A 17,695-nucleotide genomic window follows, 5' to 3' on the forward strand; every position below is an offset into this window, starting at 1 on the left:
ACTGTAAATCTGCTGTAATCCGTGTTTATGATTTTTAAGTTTCTTTTTAACTCTTTTTTTATTCCTGTTTCTTTGACGCACGTTGCTGTCATTCACTCTCCATGTTTCTTTATCCCCGCCTCCGCTTGTCTGTTTCGCGCCACTAGGACCAACAAGCTCCACCTTACACCGCGAAGACACGCCCATTGTGAACCTGTTCGACCAATAGTACCAGGCGGCATTTGTTTCAGCCAATCAGAAGACAGAATAGGGGCCACGCAACGAGCTGCCCGCGGGAAACAGGAGAAAACGGGTTCAGAATTTCCCGCGAAGCAGAGAAGCAGCAGTTTGGTCTTCGTCCGTTTTTTATCTTGTAGCTTTTCCTCTGAAATAAGAAGTTCTCCGCCGTCAACGGACTTTTCTTTGAGCTGCAGCTGCTGTGAGGACGGACCTGTCTCAGTATGTCTGGCTTTGACGACCCAGGGGTTTACTACAGTGACAGCTTCGGCGGCGGAGAGGGACCCGGCCCGGATGAAAGCGGACAGAAGCGGACTCAGATCAAGAAACGGTTCCGTGAGTTCCTCCGGCAGTTCCGAGTGGGTACGGACCGCACCGGGTTCACATATAAATACAGGTAAATTAACGGTTTGACTGTGTTAATCACGCTTCTGTAAGAAGTGGCGGGCATCTGTGTCGAAAGTGCCCTGTGATGTGTTTTAAGTTAAGTCAGAAAACCTCTGTAAAAATGCCTGTGGAGGGATCCAACCCTTTCATTTATTTTGGACAAAGCCATTTTTCTGTGTGTGTTTGGTCGGTGTGGCTGTGTATGAGACACCTGGAGGCAGGTGAGTGTAAGTGCAGCTGAAAGACAACATCCAAGATGGTGGTTAAAGTAGTTAAAAGTACCATAAAGAAGTTAAAGTACCATTACTGCACAGTGAACCATTACACATTTCCCACAGAAACGTTGGCACCAATGTAATAAAGAGAAAAAAAGCATTTTGTGCTTCGTTAAGCTTTTGTTTGGCTCCAGCTCACGGAGCGCACACAGAGAAATGACTGTCTGCACACAGTTTTGCTGTTGCCAATTTCTGTAATTTTTGTAGAAAGGCAATAAAGAAATGGCCGTATTTTCATCTGATGTTCTAAATAATTCCGTAGCTTTTCAGGGCACTTGTTTCTCCAAACTTTGGATATTTTAACCGCAGCTTTTGTTTGTTCTCATCAGAGATGAGCTAAAGAGGCACTACACCCTGGGGGAGTACTGGGTGGAGGTGGAGATGGAGGACCTTGCCAGCTTTGACGAAGATCTTTCCGACTGTCTCTACAAGCTGCCTACTGAGAATCTGCCGCTTGTGAGTGAACTGACTGGTTCTTTTTACCAACATCTTTTAGGATTTCCCTTCTTTTAATGTTGTGGTTTCATGTCCAGCTGGAGGAAGCTGCAAAAGACGTGGCTGACGAGGTGACCCGTCCTCGGCCCGTAGGGGAGGAGACGGTGCAGGACATGCAGGTCATGCTAAAGAGTGACGCCCACCACGCTTCCATTCGCACGCTTAAGGTACAGAAGTCCCATAAATCGGTTTTCAAATCCTCCAGAATTCAGATAAAAGTCCCATAAGGAGGACAAAATTATGTCCGTCCACTACCGCTGCCTTAATATACTACTGCTCTGTTTTTGGTTTGCTGAAAATTAGAGCTAAAGACCTCACATCACGCCTCAAATGGTGGGAAAAAATGAGAAAACACTTCAGTGACGTTTAATGGATTCTTTTACAGAGTCTGTTTCTTTGCCCTTGCTTCTGTTTTTCCACTCACGTTTTTATCTGCAAACAATAAGTGTTGGATGTATAAACACAGACACCTGGTGAGATTGTGTCATGTCTGTCCTCTGCAGTCTGAGCAAGTGTCTCGTATGGTGAAAGTGCACGGCATCATCATCTCAGCCACGGCTGTGAGGGCCAAGGCCACCAAGGTGTGTCTGCAGTGTCGCGGCTGTCGTAACGTCATCAGCAACATCCCGCTGCCCCCAGGTCTGCAGGGTTACGCTCTGCCGCGCAAGTGCAACACGTGAGTATCACGGGCAGCAGCGACCTCCTTCGTGTTAAACGGTGCGAACAGCATCACGTTCAACGCATCGTCTGTTTTTTCTTTCAGGGAGAACACTGGCAGGATGAAGTGTCCTGTGGATCCCTACTTCATTATTCCGGACCGCTGTGTCTGTGTTGACTTCCAGACCCTCCGACTGCAGGAGTCTCCAGATGCTGTGCCTCATGGAGAGATGCCCCGACATTTACAGCTTTACTGCGACAGGTCAGGACATGTTCAGGAAAGAAATGATAGCTTCAGAAAATCTTTAGTTTAGCCAACGACAATTATGAGAGAAGACCTGAGAGTTTCATGTCCTCGTCCTCCTCTCAGGTATCTGTGTGACCGCGTGGTCCCAGGAAACAGGGTGACCATCATGGGCATCTACTCCATCAAGAAGATGGCAGCTGCGAAGGCAAAAGGTAAAGAGAAAGGTGTCGGCGTGGGAATCCGTGCATCCTACCTGCGAGTGGTCGGCATCCAGGTGGACACAGAGGGGACAGGTGAAGATGCATTTAAACACTCACGTCTTTGATTTTAACTTGTTGTAGAAACTGGGTGTTGAGCTTTTCCATCTGCTGCAGGTCGTGGAGCCACTGGGTCAGTGTCTCCACAGGAGGAGGAGGAGTTGCGAGCACTGGCTGCTTCCCCCAACGTGTACGAGTCTCTGGCTCGCTCTGTAGCGCCGTCTATCTACGGCAGCGATGACTTGAAAAAGGCCATCACCTCTCTGCTGTTTGGAGGATCCAGAAAGAGGTGAAGCCTTTTTTTTTTTTTTCCCTTCTGCTCAGAATGAAAACAGGTCAGTGTGGATCTTTCCCTCATACGTTGTTTCCGGTCCCTCAGGCTGCCTGATGGTCTCACTCGTAGGGGGGACATCAATCTGCTGATGCTCGGAGACCCTGGTACAGCAAAGTCTCAGCTGCTGAAGTTTGTTGAGAGATGCTCACCTATCGGGGTAGTTACCAATCTCTGGTTGAACGTTTAAGGGTTTAAAGTAAATCTGTGCTAAGGTGTAAATTTGGCACCTGGTTCTGAAACTCGACCCTGTGTCTTCAGGTTTACACATCAGGAAAAGGCAGCAGTGCCGCTGGCCTGACCGCCTCGGTGCTCAGGGACCCCAACACTCGCGGGTTCATCATGGAGGGAGGGGCCATGGTGCTGGCTGATGGAGGAGTGGTCTGCATCGATGAGTTTGATAAGGTACAAATGATGTTAAGCAGCAGCAGGTTGTGTATTTCAAGTCACGCGAACCGTACGGTTAAAGCTAGAACTTGTTGCTCTTCAGATGAGAGAGGACGACAGAGTGGCGATCCACGAGGCCATGGAGCAGCAGACCATCTCCATCGCTAAGGTACCACTCACCTCCGTAGTTTAAAGAAGCAGAGCATCTTCTGCGTACTGACAGGAGTGACTAATGTGCTGCGTCCTCTCAGGCCGGCATCACCACCACCCTGAACTCCCGCTGCTCCGTGCTCGCCGCAGCCAACTCAGTGTTTGGCCGGTGGGACGACACAAAGGGAGAGGACAACATCGACTTCATGCCCACCATCTTGTCACGATTCGATATGATTTTCATAATTAAAGACCACCACGACCATCAGAGAGACATGGTGAGCAGGCAGGTTTATATTCTGAGTGTCAAGTAAAGATCCTGATGTAGAACAGGTGCATTGCTCAGTGTTTGTGTGTGTTTGCAGACGCTGGCTCGTCACGTGATGAATGTTCACCTGAGCGCTCTGACTCAAACTGAAGGTGTTGAGGGGGAAATTCCTCTGGCGACTTTTAAGAAGTACATCGCCTACGCCCGAGCGTGAGTCCGTCTGAATTTCACGTTTAACCTGATCATCTGTCGGCTTCGCTCCTGCACTCAGCCGTCTGGAATGTAAATGTGAATTTTTATTTTTATTTTACAGCAAGTGTGGCCCTCGGCTGTCGCCGGCCGCTGCCGAGAAGCTGAAGAACAGATACGTGGTGATGAGGAGCGGAGCCAGAGAGCACGAGAGGGAGTCCGACAAGAGACCCTCCATCCCCATCACTGTCAGGTACGTTCAACGTCTGTCAGAGAGGATCACTGTCTGCTCCTGACCCGTCTCCAGAGCACTAATGACTGTTAGTGACACTTCCTGTCTGCGTTTCTCAGGCAGCTAGAGGCTGTCGTGCGAATCGCAGAGTCTCTGGCCAAGATGAAGCTTCAGGCTGTGGCTGGAGAGGAGGAGGTGGATGAGGCGCTGAGACTTTTCCAGGTCTCCACACTGGATGCTGCTCTGTCTGGCAGCCTCTCAGGTACGTTTGTGTGGATTAACTCGAGTGTTGTTTAAATATGTGAAAGTACAAGCATCGGGTGGAGGAAAGTAACTAGATTCACTCAAGTACAACTTTTTAAAATTATAAAGACGGTGAATAAAATTGTCTGAATTCAGATAAACGAAAAATTACTTTAGAGGAATTTCTCACGTAGAAAAAAAAAAAAATTTCCCTATTTGAATGATATTACTGTTAAAAATAGTTGAGCAGAGTTTTGTTTGGCAGCTTTGTGTTTGTGACCTCACTTCATCCATGTTGTGTGTAGGAGTGGAGGGCTTCACTTCTCAGGAGGACCAGGAGATGATCTCTCGTATCGAGAAGCAGCTGAAGAGACGATTTGCCATCGGCTCCCAAGTGTCGGAGCACAGCATCGTGCAGGACTTCACCAAACAGGTCGGCGTGAGACACAAACCCGAATATTCTCTTTATCGGTCAGAGCTCAAATTAACAAAGTACAAAGTGATGCTGGTTGAGCGTTAACAGCTTTTCTCTGTTCATTGGTAAAACCAGTGTAACTCACACAGTGTGGGTTTGCATTATGGATTTCTTTATTAATTAGTAACAAAAAACCTGAAAACATCCATAATCAGACAAGTGACAGGAGAAATAACCAAAAACATCAGGTCCATTAATATCTGAAACCAGTTCTGCCAACGTTGCTTCAAAGAAAATGTGAATCATGCAGAGCTGACTGTGACCTCCCCTTTACAGAAGTATCCAGAACACGGCATCTACAAGGTTCTTCACCTGATGCTGAGGAGGGGTGAGCTGCAGCACCGCATGCAGAGAAAGGTTCTCTACAGGGTCAAGTAGAGCAAACTGTGCTCCGACACACAATTGGACCGTGTTGGTGATTGTAAATAGATTTTCCCCTTTTGTTGTGATGCGTTCACCATTTCTGATCCCTGAGGGTGAAAACCGTTCACTGGATCTGGACTCACGGCTGCAGCCGTTTGAACGTGTCACAATGGAAAAACATGTTGCCATGTTCAGCTGATGTTTCATATAAATAGAAAGATGTAATCTGTTAAAATAAAGTTTTGAATTCTGATTGGTTGGCTTATTCGTTTGAACACTTACATTGTAAATATGTTGCACATAGTTTCTTTCAAGAGCATATATTTAATAATTCATATCAATAGTAATTTGTTGCTCTTCATACTGTTTTCTAAGAGTAATCGATTACGTCTGCTGAGTAACGTCCCGCGCAGGTTTTACAGTGTACTGTACTTCAGTCCATCTTGATCTCTGCAGATCGTAGAACCCTCAGCTACAGGACGTACATTCCCATCCCCACAGTTGCCAGTGCGACACACGCTCCCACTGCGAACTGCATGATGGGTGAAGACAGGAGCCCGGCCGTGATGCTTTGCGACTGCTCGACCGTTTCTGCTGTGGCGTTCAACATTTTCTGCAAGTCATCAAAAACCTGCAGGAAAACAAGTTGGTGACGAGTCAGATTCACTTCCCCGTTTTCTTGCTTTAACCGACTTTTGTATCAAATGTTGCTGCGGTCGGCAGTAAATCTGTTCTGCACGAGCCTGAAGGTAACTGGTGGTACAGGTACTGAGTCTGAAGTACTTGGGTTGTATTTTAAAAGGTTCCCTGTTGTCTTACCTGGATGTTGAACTCGAAGGCCGACACGGCCTCCTCCAGCACCGCCGCCCTCTCCTCCTCCGTCACCTCGATGCTGTTCATCCGGCCCCTGTACAGCTGCTTGAAGCGGTTGGGGCTGCTCACGCTGGGGAAAGAGAAAAACGAAAGCCCCTCTTTGCTACTCAATCCGAGAGACTTCTGAGCAATTTTTCCCAGCACTTGACCCCCTGATAGGTCACCAAGGTAACGGGTGTAGGCGTGGGCCACCAGCAGCACTGGCTTCTCCTGTCCAATCTGAAAAGAGGATCAGAGATCACGGTTATGATCTGTTTGACTTTTGACACTTGACTGGTTCTGGAGAAAATTATTTACAGCACATTAGTCATTTAAACCTTGTTCCCCTCCCTGTGTTAAAAAACAGTTCTCCAATCTAAAGTATTAACACCACCTCTTTGTTTTAATATTGGTGCAGGTTCTTCCTTCATGTTACAGGACCTTTAGCATCACTTTGACAAAGTGTAATGTGATAAGTAACAAAGTAATCAAGTAGTGTAAGTACAATGTTGCTGTATTTCCACTTTCAGCTGCTTTATTCTTTTACTCCACTACATTAATTTGAGAACTATGTCATGAATTTATTAGAATGATTCATAATAGTAAATACGGTACAAGCAGCTACCTGACTTGCATTAGAATTATTAGATTTAAAACGATCAGTCATTAAACACTCTACCAGCTGCAACATTAACCTGAAGCCACCTTTTAGCATAAGTTACAAAGACAGAAACTACAATAAACTAAAACAGTTGTAGGTCCCACTGAAACTGGGGGAACATACACACATTCATAATCATCCTGAGCTCACCAGGATTTCGCTGCAGATTATGTGTTTGTTGTGCAAAAAGGCTTTAGATGAACTGAGCACAGAAGATCTGAGTATTTAATGCAGTTACTGATGCGGAGCCACGTGTACACAGATCCTGTCGCTTTGCAGATGCACATATCGATCCTGCTGTTGTGTGATGGCGTTAACAATGATGCTCAAAGGGAGTTAGAGGAGCTGTAGTGGGGTGTGATGTGGAGCCAGAGGGAACTCCAGGCAGATTAAACCCCCAGTGAGGCCACTCAGCTGAGTATAGTGATGATGTTCACCTTCTGCCCTAAAACTAAACTCCATGACATAGCAACCAAACCCACAGCACTGCTGGAAAGAACTGACCAACCATTTCACACGTTTCCTCACCTTTCGAAGCCTCTGCTGGTACCTGTGTGTGGCTGCAGGAACAATCACCTTCGACCTCCAGTCTGGCCCAAAGAAGTGCTCCAGATCACGTTCCAGTGATTCCAGACGTGCAAGTTCCTGAGGGAAGTAGATGGGTGCAACAGCTGGATGGGAAGCATTTCTGTCCAGCTCCTCTTCTAGAGCCTTGTAGATCTCGTAGAGGGAACACAGCAGCACCTGACGGACACACAAACATCCAGAGGGGAACGTTTGACTAAAACAAATGTTGGCACTTCAGTACAGAACCTAAGTAAACAAGATTAGTTTTACTTTTCAGCGCAGACGCGCGACGGTGTCTCTCTTTTACCTTGTACTGAGTCAGGGTGATCTGCCCCTTCTGGTAGCTCAGCATCAGCTGCGTGTTTTCAGCTCGGACGTGGTTTTCCTTTGTGGCTGCTTTAATCTGCTCCGATAAATCCCTGAGGGCAAACACCAAAGCATGAAAACACATCATATGCTGCTTTAAAAGCCATCTGCTGCGAGCTGAAGTTTTCATACCTGCCAACTTCCCCTCCCTCATCCTTTCTTGCGCTTTTCATGTTCTCCATCTGTGGGCGACTGCAGTGACGGGTTAGTTTGGTTTAAATAAACATTTTACATGAATGAAAAGACACGAATACAAAGCCTGGGACGTGTTTTATTTACCTGGAACAGCCTGACGTCTTCTCTCCGTTACGCTGGTCGGAGCGTCCTCTGTGTGAGCAGTGCACTCCAGGTTCTCTTATATGTGCTCCGGCTGCTGAGTCAAAGGGGAAGTATGAGAGCTGACTCACGTTCCTCTGCCTTAACGTGACAAAGCACATGTGGGAAAAACAATCAGAAAACATGATAAGGCAGAAAGAAAAAACTCAGGTTATACACGGTTAAAGTAACGTACTGTAGGGGGTCCAGGGGGAACCAGGAGTCCAATGTCTACTGTACCAACTGATCCCCAGGCCCCCGTAAACTTTTATGTGGTGGCACCTCAACCTGCAAAGTTAAAAAAAAACACAAGCAAAAAGTCTGATTTTGGTTGCACTCACTTATAATTTGAAGGTTGTTTTACTTGAGTCATTTCATTTTCTGCCACTTCATCCTTCATCTTCACCACATTTCAGAGAAAAATATTATTCCTTCACTCCGCTGCATTTATTTGACTAACTATTAGTCAAACAAACTACAGCAACTATATATACTTTTCAGAATCTGATTAATATAAGTACAGTAATCAGACAAGCTAAACAGCAGTACAGGAAGTAGTTCACGTCCAAATTATTACATTGAAAACACATTTTGAAAGTCAGAAATTGTAATCCAGTACTACATAGTACTTTTTTGAGCTAATACTTTTGAACTTTATTCATCAGAAGTATGATAGGAGAGTCATAAAATACAACTCTGCTTATTTAATTTTAATACTAATTTTAAACTGTTTTCTGTTAATACTGTGTGTTTGAACTGTTAGATATCACTTCCAATTCAGACTCTAGCATTTCTACTCTTACATAAGAGTATTATCTTTGCATACAGAGATATGCTAAATTTAAATGAACATGCTGCAGTATATTTGTGTAAAGGCTTTGTGTTCTGACCATCAGGTTTTTGTTTGCAGTCAAAGAAAGTTATACAAAGTTCTGTTGGTACTTTCCTCACAGTCAGCCAGTGTCAGACACTTCAATAAACCAAGACTGATACGCTTCGTTGGAACTGTTCAAACAAAAAATGAGATAAGTTTAAATGATGTCGGTGACTCTGAATCAAATATTATCAGCAACAGTGAAGAAAATGGATCCACTTGAAGTCTACAAAGTAGATTTACCATTTAAGATTTAGCATTTAGACAGTTTGAAATGTTAACAACACACAAGATTCTCCTGAACTATTATCGTGTGGATTTAAAGACACACACACGTAGAATCAAATGTAAAAACACATTTTTATTGAAACCAAAATAACCCCCGCCCCTCAACCTCCATGGTGGCGTCTAATCACGCCCCCTAATGCAGCAGACCTCCACTAGTGGGGGGTTTTCAATCCAACGGGGGACGCGGTGGAGGATTCCCAGAGGAGAACCGGGCTTAAAATGCCACATGTGAAACGCGGAGCAGGCTGGAGCGGTTTCAAACGCGCTAACCCACAGATGTGCAGCGATCGACGGATCTAGAAGGTACCGTAGGCTCCACAGCTGGATCAGGGCAGCGGGCGGTGGCAGCTGCCGCATCCGCAGCACAGCGACACAACGTCGCCCGGAGAGCTCACGGAGAGCCGGAGGTTCTGTGGGCTGTTAGCGGGGCTTGGGTGTCGGTGGGCTGGTGGACGTGAGCACTTTGGGCGTGTTTAGCTTCACTGTTTCCCCCGCACAGAGTCGACGGCGCGGTGGGGAGAAAGCTCGGCCCACGTAACCACACAGGAAGGAACCGACCATCAGAATCAGGGAAAACCGCGACACGATGCAGCCCTTTACTTTTTCCACACTTTGGGATGTTGGATGTTTAATTTGACTTTCTGCGCATGAAAGTCACTTTCTCAGTTTACAAAATGAATTAGGTTTTTACCAAACGCCAAAGAGATTTTGCCCTAATTTCCCAAATCCTCGAATATGTCTGAACCAAAGTCATTTTAAGTGCTAACAGCTTTGATATATTATTCATGTGGAGTTATTCAGAAATTGAGTCGTCTTTTGCTAATTTGTCCCTCAGTTTACCCTCCAAAATCCATCAGGACAAAGTGAAAACATATATTTTTAGTAAAATTCCAAAACCAAAACCTCATATGCAAACATTTTTGCTGTGGCTCTAAATTGTGGTCATTTGCATCTTTAATCCATTTCACCCACTCGTCTGTAAACGCTTATCCTGTTCAGGGTTGTGGAAGTCTGTCCCAGCTGTCAGTGGGTGAGAGGTGGGGGGACACCCTGGACAGGTGTCCAGTCTGTCTCAGGGCCAACACAGAGAGACGCAGACAACCATTCACACTCAATTTAAAGTCACCAATTAACCCAACACGTCTTTGGACTGTTGGCGGAAACTCACGCAAACACGGGGAGAACATGCAGCTGGCCAGGGATTCGAACCGCCAACCTTCTAGCTGTGAGCTGGCATTGCTAACCACGCCACACTTTCAAGTCACTAAATTATTGCATTACAGCCGTGTCGTAATTAGCTGGCTCCAAAGTTTTCAGTGAGGTTATCAACATTTGCTGGAATCCATTATTTTCTTTGACAGCAGAACTGATGGCTGCTCCACTTACTGTTATATTAAATCCTTATTCGCATACTCACTCACGTTTGCCGTGTTCCTCCACGTCCAGCAGGCCATGGATTTGAGCCTTGTTTCTTTGCTGCTTGCGGTGCTGATCGGCTGCGTCAGAGGCGACCACCTCCACCATGAGTACTGTGTGCTTGGAGCTGGGCCTGCAGGACTGCAGATGGGATATTTCCTTTCCAGGGCCAAACGAGACTACATCATATTGGAGAGGAACTCGGGCCCAGGCAGCTTTTTTACCAGGTAGGTAACTTTGTGAAGACCTGTTGTGCGGTGCACTTCCCGACTTACCTGTGACACGCACCTTGTCTGCTCTGTTCTGTGTGTGAAGGTATCCCAGGCACAGGAAGCTCATTAGCATCAACAAGGTCCACACGGGAAGGCGGAACCGAGAGTTCAACCTGCGGCACGACTGGAACTCCCTGCTGAGCCATAAACCTGATCTGCTCTTCAAGAGCGTGAGCGGCGAGTTTTACCCGCCAGCTGACGCCTTCCCGCTCTATCTTTCCTTGTTTGTGAAGAGGGTTGGTTTGAGGGTCCAGTACGGTGTGGACATTGGACGGATCAGGGCGGCGCAGTCAGCCACTGGCAGGAGCTACATCCTGACTGATCAAAACGCCTCCGAATACACGTGCAGGTACTTTGCATCACACGGAACCTGACGTGAAAATGTTACATTTGCTTGGATCACTTACTTATGTCCTTTGTCCCTCAGTGTCCTTCTGGTAGCCACAGGTTTGTGGGTTCCTCAGACAGTGGACTTTGTCGGTTCTGACCTGGTTGAGGGCTACGAGTCCATCTCCACTAACCCAGAGGACTATCGGGACCAGGCCGTACTGATTCTGGGAAAAGGGAACTCGGCTTTTGAAACGGCCCAGAGCATCTTGGGAAGAGCAAGTCGGGTTCACATGCTCAGTTCCAGCCCCGTTCGATTGGCCTGGCAAACACATTACGTTGGAGATCTCAGGTGAATTTGTTTCACATGAATATGAATATTATTTCGTCCTACATTTCCACAGTTAATTTTCAGTTCTATGCCAACTTTTTCGAATTACTTTGATTCACAAATACCAGATGTGTCCACCGTACTTTTAGCTAAAGGGTTTAACGATTTCTTTACCCATTACTCTTAACTCTCTCTATTCTTATATCTCAGACTTTTAGCAAATGGTTTTAGTTATTTGTTGCCTGAAGCTATTCAAATTATTTATCTATTATTTTTACATAACTCAGCATTTATCCTTTGCTTCTATCTCCAACTTAGTCAGCTTTAGTCTCTCTTACCTTTTCCAGCCCTGTGTCCATTAACTGCTCGTAACTACATCAACTCTTACTTTAGCTAATGTTCTTCACCAATTTAATACTCTTATTATTCTAAGTGCTTCTAATACCATTAATGGGATTTTTAGCTAAAGCTTTCAGGTATTTATTAGTTAACTATTTGAACCCCAAACACATTAACAGATTCACTGATTTTATTAATTGTAGCTAAATGCTTCAAACTTTTAGTTTATTACCAGTTAGACTGTTTGTTACTTTCAGCTGTTTTAACCACAGGTTGCAATCATTAGCTAAAATTAAACCTTTAATTGTTTGATTCTGACTTTGCTTTTTTTTTTTTGCAGCCCAACTCCACCTTTTTCTCGTTGATTATCTCTGTTTTTCTTTAAACATTTTTCAAAAATCAAGTCACAAATTATATTTTTCAAGTCAGATAGTGGTATTTACACTTTGCACATATTTGCTGGTTGGAGATCAGTGTAAATGTCTGTTTATGTGAACTGACCAAAGTGTTTCTGTCTTTTGTTTTTTTTACCTATTATTATTTTTTCAGAGCTGTGAATAATGACCTGCTGGACACATATCAGCTGAAGTCTCTTGATGGGTTGGTGGAGGCACGTGTGGAGAAAATAGTTATCACTAAGAGAAAAGAACAGAGCAAACGGAAAACAGGCGCAAAGACAAAAGAGCAAAAGACTAAGTTATACCTGACTTTAAAGAAGTACTTACAAAAAAAACAGGAGGGTGCGAACAGCTCGGATGTGACAGGAGAAGAACTGCCAGGGTATCACATCGACAACTTCCCCACACGTAAACCGTACGACCGCGTGATTCGATGCCTCGGATTCAGATTCAACTTCAGCATTTTCGACAGGTACACGTGTAACACTGTGGTTCAACCCCAATTCCCAAAAGGTAAATAAAGGCAGAATGCAGTGATTTGCAAATCATTGCTTTCTGTGTTTATTTACTTCTGCACATCTTCCCCAGTTTTTGGGAATTTGTACTTTTACTGACATTGTTTCCGTTTCCATGTATTAATGACACTTGATGTCCTGTCATTGAATGTTGTATCCAAAAGCTAATTTCCTTTTTAGAAAGTTAAAATGTCTACATTTATGAAACTTCTCGCCAGCTCTGCCTGCCCACGTCACAGTGACAATGCAAAAGGCCGGTTGCCCGCCGTGACAGCCTGGTACGAAGGGAAGAACACCCCCAACCTGTTTGTGTTGGGAACAGCTGCTCACTCCAGAGATTACCGCTCATCTGCCGGCGGCTTCGTCCACGGATTCCGTTACACAGGTGAAACATACTGTATGTTGCTGCTACAGCTGGACCTGTCTGTGAAAGCCCTGCAACCCTTTGGCTCAGAAGAACGTGCACGGTTCAGTTTAATAGTTAATTATTATAAACCTCATCCCTAAATAAACTGGGAATCTAAATAAAGTTAGATTTTTAAGCTAATTTTGTGTATGATCACGGTGATACAACTAAACCATACGGCTTTACTGCCACAGTGCGAGCTGTACATCATGTGCTTGAACATCGTTACCATAGCAACCCGTGGCCATCAAGAACACTGTTGACAACACAGCTGCAGTCCTGGATCCTGAAGCGAGTTGGCGAGGCCTCTGGACCGTACCAAATGTTTGAGGTGCTCGGGGATGTCGTTCTTCTGAGAGGGTGAGCAGATGTTTTTTTTAGATGTCACCAGGAAAACTAGACTTTTCTAAAAAGTTTTGTTTCACTTGCTTCTGGTGAAGTCAAGATGCATCCAATGTTTAACGACATAATTCTCTCTTATTAACAGTAAAGAAATAGATTTGGCTTAAATGAAAGTAATGTGCATCAAATATCCTTCCAAGCAATGCAGACATGGCCAAATTGTCTTGGACATTATTAATCCTATAAGTTTCACCTCATATTGATACTGTGAATCCTCTGTACACTCTCTATATGTGTAAACTCGTAAAGTGCTGATCTTTATAAGCCCAGAATCCCCAAATCATTTTATTTGGAAGCAAGTTGGTTGTCTGTTAATCTCTGGTCCCACCTCCTCTCTGTGACTCAAAGCGATCACTGTGAATATGTGGAGGAGTTTCCGGTCCAGGCCTTGGCTCACTTCTCCGCCCTCTCGGGCCACGAGGTCTCCGGCCATGGACTGCTGGTTCTGGTTATGCAGTATGGGAAGAACAAGATTGACTATCTAGGGCGCAGGAGGGCAGAAACAGACTGGACTAAAGCTTTTAAATCCAACTTTCTTCACCCTGTTTTATACTACTATGACACACTTCCTACTGGTGAGTAGAACTGCTCCTATACTTTGTTTATTATAGAAATACTGCCGTTCTTTACGGGAGCATGAAAATTAGTATCATATTTAAGGAAATTGATTATATCAGTCTTGGTGCTAATCAGGGGTTTTATAACCCCGTGTTTTTATGCTATTTCTATATGTTATTTCCTGTAATTTTAGTGAAACTACCCTTAAAATTTATTTTATAAAGGACAATTTTTTTTCACATGAAGCACTGTGAAGCCTCCAGAGGACAGTTATAACCTGCAGCCTCCCAAATATACAGGTCTAAATATTAATTAATGCTCAAAAATCTGAAAATTCAGCAGTAACTGAAAGTCTGAGTACAACAAGGGGGGGGGGGGGGGGGGGGCGGGAGGGGGTTGGCTGGGGGGCTTCATGCTTAATTACAGTAATACTATTGCAATTCATTGAACTCATGAATAAAACTTGAAATGCTTCAGTGGTACTGTACTGAGTCTGAGCAGGAGTTTGCTGCAGGCCACTTAAACACTGAAATAATTATTAAAGTTACTGCACCTGTGTCAGATAATTAAATTACTCAATGTCCGTCTCTTAGTTTAGAGACAAAAACAGGTTGATCCAGCTGCTGTGTGATGGCCGCGGGTCCTGAATTGCCTCTGACCTTGCTTTTTATTTCTTTGACGTTTTTACCCCAGAGGAGGAAATGCATGTTCGTCCCCATGGCTGGTCTCTACCCAGGCCCAAGGCCCTTCATCACATGGTGGAGGACTTCCTCACAGAATGGGATGGTCCCATGTCTCATGTCCAGCCGTTGCGCCGCTTCCTGGAGCACTGTGTCCAGACTGACCTCAGGGCTTTTTATGCAGGTAAAGCAGCTTGTTGACCAGGTGAAATATGACACAGAATGTTTATCCCTCATAATAATGGGAAAAAGAGCAACTTGTTAAACTACAGTGTGTTCGCGTGTTGTGTTGTGCCAGAAAATTCATTTTAGATTTTTTTTTTTTTAAAAAGTGACCAGTTTTCCTTTTACACACTTTTAATAATTACATTATTAACAATCAAAGGCTTGTCCAGCAGATGTCTTCATTTGTAACTTGTAACTTTATTTGTTGAGCACTTTAAGACAACTAGGTTGACCAAAGTGCTGTATAGGTTAAAAACATAAAATGAACATAAATAAAAGCAGCACAAAAAAACAATAAAAACAAAAAAACCCCATAAAATTGTCAAAGGTCAGTGAAAACAAGTGAGTTTAAGGAAGTGATTTAAAACAGGCAAGGATGACGCCTGTGTAATGTGCAAGGGAGCTCATTCCACTGTGTTTCGTTCTAAAGCCAGATTGAAGAGTCTCAAATAGGTTGTTGCTTATTTAATCAGCCTAACCAGCCTCTCACTGAACTTACTGCAGCGACGATGGAGTTTCTTACGGGGACGTGGAATTCCCCTTAGTAATGGGGCAACGTTTTATGCCCGTCCTGCGTGATCTACACTCGATTGCTTGCAGGTGGCCTAAGATCCAATAAAGTCTGGTGACTACACACCAGCAGAGAGTTGACATTATGAAAGACAAGTGTCAAAGACAGGACCAACAAACAAAGCAGCGACAGACGACGAGCCAAACACACAGGCAGCATCTTGTTAAATATCATGTAATTCTCATGATTTTGTTTAATGGTTTCCTCTATTTGCTTCATCATGTTTTAGTGCTTCAGAACGTTTGGATCCCTCAGTAGCAGAGATTGATGTAAATCATTCCTGTTTTTTCCCTGTTTGTTTTTCTTAGAATCGTGTTTCCGTTCATCCCTGACCCATCGAAAGCCGCCACTGTTCTGCCAGCACGGATACTTGAAGAGGCAGGGTGTTGCTCGCAGCAATCGGCTGTCGCTGCACATTCATGACGCTGGACCGAGGCCGGATCAGCAAGAGGCTAGAACATCAGAAACCGATCCGGCATTTCCCAACTACCTGGCACAAGCTGGAGCCTCCATTACTTCAGGGCTGAAACTTGACTTGTGATTGTTAATGCTATGACTTGGGATCCTGTTTAGGTCCTTTTAGGGTACAGATCTTCATGGGTCAAACATTCAGGACCTGACTTAAAATGGACCCATTTATACCTGGAAAAACATAAATACTTTTTCCGAACAGAGGCACGATCCAATGTGGGTCCATAACACAAGCTACACAAGAGTCACTTGGTTAATTAGTTTAATTATCAATTGAATGAAATGAATGACTGCAAAGTAACAGAAACTAAAATAATTTGTTTATAAGCTTAAAAACAAATTTAAATTCATTATTTTTGTTCACTTCCTGCACCAACAATAAACCAGTCTGCAGCAGACCTCAGACCAAGCCTGGTGCCACACAGCAGTCCAGCGACATAACGTCCTCAGACCTGTGGCTGTAAAATTAAACCCTGCTGAGGTTTGGACCCGGCTTATTTCTTTTGTTTGGTCTCAGTTCCTCAGAACCAAATGGACACTTGAAGACCTCCACCTCAGATTTGCTACCTCCAACACCCCTTATCCTACCTATAGTGTGGATCCCAAATGTTTAGCTTGTGACGCCCTAAAATTTGCATCACCAGACGTACGTCTACATGACTGTTTCAGCCAAAGACAGATTTTCCTTTGATTTATTTTAATTATGTTTATGAATCCAGAAGAAGTAAGATTATCTAGTAATCAGTCATAAAAAGCAAAGAACAGGGCAAAGTTGGAAAAAGACGCACATCTGTGTATATTTCCTCATGTCACAGCTGCTCAGACTTGCACCTCTTGACGTCCCAAAGCCACAGGTTGCAGGGGCAGAGTTATTAGTCTTCACAGAATATTTATATAAAGAATAATGTGCCATGTTCATGTCATATCAATCTACATTATGAAAAGTTATAAAGGTGGTGTTGTCACAAAGTTATATAAAACATATGTGATGTTACCTGTAACATACATTTAGTTTTTTTTAGTCTCTAATAACTGTTTTATAGAATTTTATTGATTTATGAGCAGGAAGAAATCATACAAGCATTAGAGAGCTACTGTCAACAGCAACAGGAAGCTCCAATGTGTTTTATTTTTAAAAGAGGTAAAATTTTGATTTTATTGGAAATAGTTTGCTTCATAAGTCATCATACCACCCTGTTTCCAGCAAAAGTTGGGACACTGTAAAATATAAATAAAAAGAGAATTGACGATGATTTGCAAGTCATGTTTTTTAATTGATTCCAAACCAACACAAACCCACGTCAAATGTTAAAACTGGTAATGTTTGGACATGTTTGCTCATTTTGGTTTTGATGCCAGAGTGTTTTAAAAAGTTGGGACAGGGGCAACGAGACGTGAAAAGGAAAAAAAACCAAAAAGCAAACATCTCCAATGGGCAGTCTGTTAATGGCCATGACCTTCGGGCCCCACAGGGCCACTGCATTGGTAGGAAAAAGGATTCTGTGGTGGAAAACACCACATGGGCAAATAGTTTGTCTCTGCTTCCACAAGTACTTTAATATGGACTGAAGTGGAAAACTGTCTGGTGGCCTCTGAAATTGAGTTCCCCGTGATAAAAGGAGAGGAACCATGTCACCTATAACCCAGAGGTCAAAAGCCAGTGTCTCTGATGGTATAAGCATGGCTCAA

At 44.2% G+C, this 17,695-nt stretch overlaps 3 protein-coding genes across 5 annotated transcripts; 2 read left to right on the top strand and 1 right to left on the bottom strand.

Moving 5' to 3' along the window:
• Positions 1-263: 263 nt before the first annotated feature.
• mcm5 (minichromosome maintenance complex component 5) lies at positions 264-5,425 on the top strand. The gene is made up of 16 exons (XM_067476681.1): positions 264-613; positions 1,208-1,334; positions 1,412-1,540; positions 1,877-2,049; positions 2,137-2,292; positions 2,401-2,570; positions 2,652-2,823; positions 2,914-3,025; positions 3,127-3,270; positions 3,356-3,421; positions 3,504-3,680; positions 3,768-3,880; positions 3,984-4,112; positions 4,211-4,353; positions 4,640-4,767; positions 5,086-5,425. The coding sequence occupies exons 1-16, from the start codon at positions 441-443 to the stop codon at positions 5,185-5,187; spliced, it is 2,214 nt and encodes a 737-aa protein (XP_067332782.1). The 5' UTR covers positions 264-440; the 3' UTR covers positions 5,188-5,425.
• hmox1a (heme oxygenase 1a) lies at positions 4,905-8,227 on the bottom strand. 2 transcript variants are annotated; one of them, XM_067476705.1, is made up of 7 exons: positions 8,130-8,227; positions 7,898-8,035; positions 7,751-7,800; positions 7,560-7,671; positions 7,214-7,429; positions 5,992-6,264; positions 4,905-5,803 (listed from the first exon to the last, which is right to left on the bottom strand). In XM_067476705.1, the coding sequence occupies exons 3-7, from the start codon at positions 7,798-7,800 to the stop codon at positions 5,645-5,647; spliced, it is 810 nt and encodes a 269-aa protein (XP_067332806.1). In that variant the 5' UTR covers positions 7,898-8,035; positions 8,130-8,227; the 3' UTR covers positions 4,905-5,644. The 2 variants fall into 2 exon arrangements, with proteins under 2 accessions (XP_067332806.1, XP_067332805.1); XM_067476704.1 differs by having other exon boundaries at positions 7,751-7,810.
• Positions 8,228-9,204: 977 nt separating this feature from the next.
• foxred2 (FAD-dependent oxidoreductase domain containing 2) lies at positions 9,205-17,259 on the top strand. Of its 2 annotated transcripts, none has more exons than XM_067476688.1 (10): positions 9,205-9,398; positions 10,545-10,738; positions 10,827-11,132; positions 11,211-11,462; positions 12,330-12,650; positions 12,912-13,078; positions 13,294-13,459; positions 13,850-14,076; positions 14,753-14,923; positions 15,844-17,259. In XM_067476688.1, exons 2-10 carry the CDS (start codon positions 10,548-10,550, stop codon positions 16,074-16,076), a joined length of 2,034 nt encoding a protein of 677 aa, XP_067332789.1. In that variant the 5' UTR covers positions 9,205-9,398; positions 10,545-10,547; the 3' UTR covers positions 16,077-17,259. The 2 variants fall into 2 exon arrangements, with proteins under 2 accessions (XP_067332789.1, XP_067332788.1); XM_067476687.1 differs by having other exon boundaries at positions 9,206-9,398; positions 10,542-10,738.
• The last annotated feature ends 436 nt before the right edge of the window (positions 17,260-17,695 follow it).

The sequence above is a fragment of the Channa argus genome, chromosome 15, assembly GCF_033026475.1.
Source record: "Channa argus isolate prfri chromosome 15, Channa argus male v1.0, whole genome shotgun sequence".
NCBI classification, from domain to species: Eukaryota; Metazoa; Chordata; class Actinopteri; order Anabantiformes; family Channidae; genus Channa; species Channa argus.

Bases quoted from the DNA above. Each gene is read 5' to 3' on its own strand.
- hmox1a (XM_067476705.1), bottom strand. From the start codon at position 7,800: ATGGAGAACATGAAAAGCGCAAGAAAGGATGAGGGAGGGGAAGTTGGC. The intron at 7,672-7,750 runs GTATGAAAACTT...GTTTGCCCTCAG, and splicing joins GAGGGAGGGGAAGTTGGCAG to GGATTTATCGGAGCAGATTA. The intron at 5,804-5,991 runs GTAAGACAACAG...GTTTTCCTGCAG, and splicing joins CCTTCGAGTTCAACATCCAG to GTTTTTGATGACTTGCAGAA.
- mcm5 (XM_067476681.1), top strand. From the start codon at position 441: ATGTCTGGCTTTGACGACCCAGGGGTTTACTACAGTGACAGCTTCGGC. The intron at 614-1,207 runs GTAAATTAACGG...TGTTCTCATCAG, and splicing joins GGGTTCACATATAAATACAG to AGATGAGCTAAAGAGGCACT. The intron at 2,293-2,400 runs GTCAGGACATGT...TCCTCCTCTCAG, and splicing joins TTACAGCTTTACTGCGACAG to GTATCTGTGTGACCGCGTGG.
- foxred2 (XM_067476688.1), top strand. From the start codon at position 10,548: ATGGATTTGAGCCTTGTTTCTTTGCTGCTTGCGGTGCTGATCGGCTGC. The intron at 11,133-11,210 runs GTACTTTGCATC...TTTGTCCCTCAG, and splicing joins GCCTCCGAATACACGTGCAG to TGTCCTTCTGGTAGCCACAG. The intron at 13,460-13,849 runs GTGAGCAGATGT...TGTGACTCAAAG, and splicing joins GATGTCGTTCTTCTGAGAGG to CGATCACTGTGAATATGTGG.